Source organism: Abrus precatorius, unplaced genomic scaffold (assembly GCF_003935025.1).
Source record: "Abrus precatorius isolate BTA unplaced genomic scaffold, Abrus_2018 Scaffold7, whole genome shotgun sequence".
In the NCBI taxonomy this organism is placed as follows: domain Eukaryota; kingdom Viridiplantae; phylum Streptophyta; class Magnoliopsida; order Fabales; family Fabaceae; genus Abrus; species Abrus precatorius.
The window spans coordinates 721,206-729,535 of NW_020874417.1; the positions used below are offsets into that span (position 1 = coordinate 721,206).

The window sequence follows — 8,330 nt, forward strand, 5'->3', positions numbered from 1 at the left end:
GATCAATCACTTTATTTCTAAGTGTACTATGTATTTGTTCATGTTTTTATTTCTTATAGCATTTGATTTATTCATGTTTTGAAAAAACAAAAGGTGAATAAAAAATTAGTTATACGGTTTTTTTACTATTAACTACTATTCTTTGAAAGAAGATCCTTTGCACTTATTTTTAAGCAACTAGAGATTTCATTCCTAAAATTATTTTATTTCATAATAAATATTTTTAAATAACCACAGTTTCATAAAAACCTCAATTCATTTTATGAAACCCCTAGTACTGCCGCGGATTCCCCCCTTATTCTTTTTATACACTTTTTTTTTTTGGTTAAACTTATTCCCTTTTATAAACTAGCACTGGGCTTGAAAGCTAGCCTAAGCCCAAGTCTGACCCGTTTAGCAATACTCACTGACACAAAAATGTAAAGATGTTGACCAAATAATAATAATAATAATGTAAAGACAAGTTTGAAAGAAAAAAAGTAAAGACAAGTCGACCAAATACAAAAACTGTAAAATCTCAAGCATTTGAGTTGAGGAAAGTGTCTAACCGAATTTGGTCATCATACCTTAGCCCTAATCAACTTAGTTCGCTACACAAACATGCTTGAAAAAGAAATGGAGCAAAATAAATAAATTATTGAAAACAAAAAGCTGTTTTTTAGGCAAAGTAAGTTTGCATAGAGTAAGTTAGTGGCCGTAATGCATAAGCTTCTATATCATTATTATTATTAAAAGAATATAACACAACTTGTTTATATATTCAATTCTCAGTTTCAACATCAAATTGGAGATGGTTGGTTGGCTTCAAGGGGGAGGCTGGTTAATTAGTTAAGGTCGATACGGGTCCAGAGTAGTGTTGCTCCATTCACTTAATGCATGCCTTGCCTTTGTTATGATACTATTTATGTGACTTTCCCATTATTTTCATTAACGATGGATTTGTATAGGCAAGTAAATGAGTAATAAGGGTGGAGGCTAATGGAGCATAAAGTAATGAGATGCAATAAGAAATGAAGAATGACAAGGGAATGAGGAAGATTCCTTCGTTATCTATGTAAGAATGTCATTGTAAGTGTAGTAGTATTATTGAAGAATTACTAACTAAATCACGGCTTCAAATTGCCTGAGGCAATATATAAAATAATCCTAGGGGTTCCGGAATTCATGAAGAGATAAAGGATAAACTATATATCTCATACATTACAAAGTTGAGTTTTAAAGGGGATCTTTTAGCCCTTAGATACACATATACAATTGGTTGATATATTCAGTGATGGAGTAAAAGGTGATCCACACCATGGAATTTAATCGTAGTCGTCTAAATGCAGCAATTGGGATAATCATACAAAGCCTTAAAGGAGAAAGTTGGGACAATTGTGGGAAGGATTCATGATGATATCTTAGTTTCCCAAGGGAACCACGAAAATTGTGAGTAAGTGCACATGTACATATACATCGGAATTCTAAGGTCTTTGAAGATTGGAGTGAGCGCTAGCTAGGAATAGGAAGGACGTAGTTACTTTGTTGGATACATATCCAAATAAAATATTACCACAATTCTCCACTGCACGAGAAAAAGATTACATGAGATTGCAATAGAATATTAGAAAAGGACTCTGATAGACTAAAAAAGAACATATGTAGTTAAAATCATGTTGTCATGGTGGGGTTCAGTGAACGATAGTAGATAAACAGGAAGAAAATATTTTTACAATAACTCTTTCACAAAGCTGTAGCAAGGAAATGCAAAGCAAAAAAACAAATTGTAAATCCGATCATGATATGATTATGGGTCCACTGCTAATTTAAGAGAAGGACGGAAGATAATAAGAAAATAACAAATAAGAATATCATGGCTGGAGTGTTGAAGCATATATCATGATGTGCATTCTTCTTGGAGTCGATGAAAAGGACACAAATGGCACTAAGAGGCAAGCTCCATAGAAGTCATCATAGGGAGGATGAAGTGGCTTAATTTGTTAATATTTTCTTATATCTTGTAGAAAACAATTTCATGGGGAAACATCCCAGTAGTTGTCAAGGAAAATTTAGTATCCTTTCATGCTAGAAGTCCACATCCATGTTAAAGTATACGACAAACACCCAACATTTCGATACTAATTTTATTTGTAAGAAACATCTTGATTGACTTTAGCGCAAGAAGTAGCATTTGCGTCTCAAATAAAAAGCATAGCACTTAATTCTATATTATGCGTGTTTCCAAAGTCGTAGGAATTACTTCGATAACGAGTTTCTGTCGAATGGATTGAAGTTTTTTATCCTATACTTTATTAATTTGACAAGATGGTGATCCTGTTTTGACCAAAAATGCTACTCAGTGCAACCATTAATGGATATATGAAAACTAATTTATTTAAATATTTATTTAAAAAATTATCAAATAAAAGTTTGTTCACAAGCTAAAAGATAATAAGTATGAATTATACTAATGGTTACGGTCTTTTAGGATTTTAAAGAATATAAAAAAGTAAAAAAAAAATTCACTCGTAATAATTTATACTATGCTTTGATGAATATTCATTATTTAAGAATATATTTTGTTAAAAAATTTCTAAGAAAAGTTTATTGGATAGAAACTTTAAAAAAAGTATATTATTTTTAAATTAAAAATAGATTTTATAAGTTATTTACATGCTCTTTTAAATAAGTTCTTATATTATTTAATACTTTTTTTATGTGAATTTTACTCTAAATTTAGTAATTGAATGCTTTATTATATAAATTATGTCTATAAATTTGTATAACGTATATTTTTTGAATAATTAAAAATAAGAGTATTTTGATTATATTTGTAGAATTATCTAATCTTTATAAAATTAAAAATTATATATATATATCACATTGTTGTTGATAAATTGATAGCACGTGGTTTATGTGAGAAAAATCGTGAGACATCAATACAGCGATGACATACGGTAGGAAATAGGAAAGGTTTACAAAATACTCGTCTTTATATATTTTGTTAAGTATGAAATTTTTGTCAGACTTATTTATATTAAATATTTTTTTATAATTATAAAATTTATTAATCTAATTAAATAGGGTGATATTGACACCTTGATTATATATATTAATTTTTAGATAAATTAAAAGGTTACATACATGTAATTTTACAAATTAATATTTTAAAAATATGTTATATATAGAAATAAAATAATCTAACAAAGTATGAATTATTTGTATTTGTATAAATTTTTATAAATTTAATCTAATTAATTAAAAAAATTTAATATAACAATCAAGATAATAAAATATAATTTTTACCCAGAATCATTAAAAATAACAGTGGAGTTAACCCTTTGGTATTATGTTGATTTGTTGAACAAATTTGGTTACATTTAACATTTTTCTTAATAGAAAGCTGCTGAAAAGAAGTTTGTGGGGAGCGAGCATTTAAGAATTTGCATGAGTAATTGAGGATTTTTGTAACAGTAGCATCCACGTGGGTGATGGAAGCCCCGTCACGAGGTTGGGGATGGTTAAGCCACGACTGTAGCATTCCTACAAAGCCAACGTGGCACAATCTGCCACCACAAATACGTCAAATTCAACAGCCCCACCTCTGTGCCCCTTTTCCAGTTCTATAAATTCCCCACATTATTTTCACCTTGTAACACTTCACCCAGCACGAGTAGCTCGTTCGCAAGTTGCAGCAACAAAACATGCACTTGCCCTTCTCCCACTTCTCTCTGCAGTCTACAGATTAACGAGTGAGACATCCACATGTACCAAAAAATTCCCCATTTATTTTATTATTTTTCTTTGGTAAAAGTTTTACTGTTTGTGCTTTTTTTTCTACTCCAGCTATGGGAAGAGCTCCTTGTTGTGAGAAAGTGGGGTTGAAGAAGGGGAGATGGACAGCAGAGGAAGATGAGATCTTGGCCAAATATATTGAGGCCAATGGGGAAGGTTCATGGAGGTCATTGCCCAAGAATGCAGGTAACAATTGTTCTCACTTTGCTTCTTAGTTAATAGTATTATTTTTAGCTTGCGTAATTATAATTAAGTAGGTAATTTTTCGGGGACCATTTTCCAATTTGATCTTGACTATTAGGTTTGAACTTCCAACTACAATTTTGTTGCTGTATATTCTTTGTTGAAGAAATTATTCGTGCTATTAATTAATTGTGTTCTTTCTTACTGTTATTTTGGGGTTTGGAAGGATTATTAAGGTGCGGGAAAAGTTGCAGACTAAGATGGATTAACTACTTGAGAGCTGACCTTAAAAGAGGGAACATTTCTGCTGAAGAGGAACACACCATCGTAAAGTTGCACGCTTCTTTTGGCAACAGGTTAGTGCCCGTGGCATATAATTGAATATGTTACTGAAACAAAAAAGTATATATACTGGATCACATGCAGAAAACTGATAAGTGACGAAATGGACCAAATATGCACCCTAGAGTAGTAGTATTCGGTATTACCGCAACTTCTTTTCACAAAATATTAATTTCCATGTTAATTGCCTTAATTCAGTTCATTTACTTAGATTTTGGATTTTTTTTCACATTTGTTTATTTATTTTAGATAAATTTATTATTTTTATCACATTATTTTTATATTCTTTCTTTGTTTATTCATCATAAATCCTATAAAACTTCCGCAGATATTTTTAATTACAAACTAAACCTCAGTTGCCAACATTGACGCTGCAGATATTTTTACAATTATGTTGTTTCAAAATTAATAAAAAACTAAAAAATTGACCTCTGTGTGTGTTTGTCTTTATCATTTATTATAGAGATCGAGAGAGCTCTATTGACAATCTCTGTCTTTAAATTAAAGAGTACGTACTTATATATATATATATATACCAGAGTTTAAGATGTAAAAAGACAGTGAAACGCTCTTACTTGTCGTAGACTCACTTGTTAAGCTGTCAATATATGTCTATTACGTGTGCGTAAAACTAATTTATTTTCAATAACTTGACATCATTTGTCTTAAATCGAAATTAAAGCGAGAATTGTGAGAAGACATTCAACAGTGTTTCGTTTGATGTTTATGGGACAAATTAAATAGACATATAAAGATCTAGAAATATGTGTTTAAAACGGTAGTTTTTAGAGTTAAAAAAATACATGTTTTACATTATTGAATTTATTTATTCTTTTTGAAAATATAATTTTCTATAATTTAAAAGTTACTCAGGTGAAAGTAAAAAATATCTGTCTAAAAAAATGACTGAATCTGTTTTTTTTATTGACAAATAATATTTAATAAGTTTAAAATGCATGTGTAATTTTTATTAAAATAGAATTTAACACATGTTTGAAAAAAAAAGTTACTTATTATTTTTTATATGTTTGGAAAAAACCAAAAACTTTATATCCTTTCATTATGATATTTAGTATTTTTGTTTGATTGATTATGTTTTAAATTTATAATCATAAAATATCATTAAGTCAATTCTTTAATAACTTAATAATTTACAATAAAATATAAAATTAATCAATTCAGCTATTGAATTATTTTATATTATCTTCAACAATTATGTATATTAAATTTTATATAATTTAAATATACTATCTAAATTTTAATATCTATCTATATTTTAAAAGATACTACACATTAAAATAAAGTGTAATAAAATATAGTTATTTTATTTTATTATAAAATTAGCATAATGAATAAAAAATTTAAATTTTATAAAAAATTATTAAATAATATAAATGTTCAATTTTTCTCTGTGTGTGTCATATTAAATAATGGCTAATTATTATTTCTTTGTCATTCGAAAACCTACCACGAGTTTCACCTTAAATCACATGATTGGATTGATTGCATATATAAACACTCCAATAATACGATCACTTACTTAACACCATATCTGTTTAGCTCTCTCTTTGCATTACATTACATCATCTATAATATTTTTCCCTGTACCTCTTAAATGTCTACCAAATATTCTCCTTTAAAACTATTAACATGTCTCTAGTTTTTGACTTTTGCCGTTCTCCAAAACCTTTACATGCTTTCACCTTTTTTTAATTATATCATGTAATAAAATATTTGAACATACGTGGAAAGACATACCATAAAAAAAAACATAAATATAATAAATTTTGAATGATAAAGGGTAACAAGAAGACTGTTACGTTACGTGGAGGCATACAAATCCGTACGTTTGCGTTACCGCCGTTATGATTGAATACGACAGCTAAGACCTTTTTTTCATACCATGCATACTGTCGGCATTTTCCACGCATTCTCGCAACATTAATAATAATAATAATAATATATTACTTTTAATACAGATAATAAAAGTTTATTTAAAATTAAAAATACAACATGATATAATATATTAATAATATTAAATATTATATTTTTTTATAAAAAATTAATTTATTACTTTTGGATTGTGCATCAGTTAAACACATAATGAAAAAGTTATAATTAACAACAACAACAATAATAATAATTATCCCCTGCATGCATGAGTCTAGTTGTCTAGGGGAAAGTTAATTGGGTTGATGGTAAGCCTTTCTCGATTGGAATGGATTAATTTATATTGGACATTATTTTTTAAGGTTAATTATATTGATATCCTTACGTTATTATTATATATCTTTTTAAAAATACATGCTTTTCTTATTTATCTGTCAAGAAAATATAAATTTTAATTTCATTTATTCATGTTAAAATTTAAAATTATATCAAGTGTTAATTTTTCATTAACATTTTTATTAATAATGTAACAATAAATAAAGTTTTGTATCAATTGAATAACTCAAAATTTTGAAAAAGATATAATAAGAAATTTAAAAATTAATAAAAAAATAAATGTATTAAATTCTTTATATTATATAATTTTTTAAAGCAAATAAATTAAAACAGAAACATTAACATACATATATCATACCCTACTTTGATGCAAGAACCGTTCATAAAGTTTTCTTAAATTATTTTTTAAAAAAATGATAGGAACACTAACGACAACCCCCTCATGTTTGCATTTTCAAATATTTATTCACAAAAATAATAAAAAAGGTTACATAACAGTGACGGGAATGACGACATTTTTTTGGCATTGATGATTTTAGGTGGTCATTGATAGCAAGTCACTTGCCAGGAAGAACCGACAATGAGATAAAAAACTACTGGAACTCTCACCTCAGCAGGAGAATTTACAGTTTCCCCAATACCCAACCAGATTCTGGGGTCATGCTCCCCACACCCAAACGTAAAGGTGGTAGAACCAGTCGTTGGGCCATGAAGAAGAACAAAAGCAACCCTCAAAAGGGTACCCAAAGACCTAAACAAAGTGTCACCCAACAGAATATCGAAAGTGAAGTTCCACCGCCATCCACACCATCACTAGAGAGAGAGGGTTTAATGGAAATGGAAGATGTTGGTGAGGAAATACGGGAAGAGGTGGAGGTACATGGAACATACGAGAAGTACCTTAACGGTGTGAAAGAAAGCGGCGATGATGACGTTTTAGGACTGTGCCAATTGGAAGGCATTAATGGTGTTAGTGGGGAGTTGAGTTTTAGTGACATATTGGACAGTTGTGTTGAGGAAGAAACGTGTGGGGTTTTGACTTTAAGTGAAGAGAGAGAATGCAATGACGTGGTGGGTGTTGGTGTGGAAAATGAAAGACACAATGATGATGATGCGTGTCACAACAAAATGGCTTCGAGTGAGAGTAGTGCGAATCTTAGTTGCAATGGGGATATTGGAGAATGGAATTCTTCCTCTTCTGTGACTTTGGGTTTGGAGGATCGATGGGATTGGGAAAGCGTCATAGAGTTTAATAATATTGAGTCCCATATCGCTTATGATTGGGAGCAAAAAGAAAACTTGCTGACTTGGCTGTGGGAAGACGATGATTGGGAAAGCGATGGAAAAAATTTGGGAGAGACAGATCCTCAGATACAAAACGACGTGGTTGCTTGGTTTCTCTCTTGAAGAAATAATAGAATAGACCTTTATTTAGTACTTTCCCCCCCTTTTTCTTTTGGACAAAATTTATGTTTTTTTTATTAGAACTAGAGTTTGGTATTAATATTTTGTGATTATTAACCGTAAATACCGATGTTTATTTGAAATACATTTTTCATTTGAATTATAAAATAGTATGAAAAATATCTAATTAAACTAAAAACAGTATAAAAAATGTAATAGATTTGGAGTAGATATCAGATATGTAATTAGACATAAGTAAGTAATTGCAGTCACTTTCTTGTTGTTAACATTGAAATATCGCCACGCACCGATTATAATGTGTTTTTGTATAATTAATTTAAATTTAACTAATACACAACTCAAATACAAGTTTTATTTCATCATTTAAATATTAATATATT

General features: G+C 29.3%; 1 protein-coding gene across 1 annotated transcript; it reads left to right on the plus strand.

The window, feature by feature from the left end:
* The first annotated feature begins 3,647 nt into the window (after positions 1 to 3,647).
* On the plus strand, positions 3,648 to 8,073 carry LOC113872552 (transcription factor MYB111-like). The gene is made up of 4 exons (XM_027510186.1): positions 3,648 to 3,731; positions 3,826 to 3,960; positions 4,184 to 4,313; positions 7,065 to 8,073. Exons 2-4 carry the CDS (start codon positions 3,828 to 3,830, stop codon positions 7,930 to 7,932), a joined length of 1,131 nt encoding a protein of 376 aa, XP_027365987.1. The 5' UTR covers positions 3,648 to 3,731; positions 3,826 to 3,827; the 3' UTR covers positions 7,933 to 8,073.
* Positions 8,074 to 8,330: the final 257 nt, after the last annotated feature.

Coding starts and splice junctions, on each gene's coding strand:
- LOC113872552 (XM_027510186.1), top strand. CDS start 3,828: ATGGGAAGAGCTCCTTGTTGTGAGAAAGTGGGGTTGAAGAAGGGGAGA. Junction 3,961..4,183: donor GTCATTGCCCAAGAATGCAG/GTAACAATTGTT, acceptor GGGGTTTGGAAG/GATTATTAAGGTGCGGGAAA. Junction 4,314..7,064: donor CACGCTTCTTTTGGCAACAG/GTTAGTGCCCGT, acceptor TGATGATTTTAG/GTGGTCATTGATAGCAAGTC.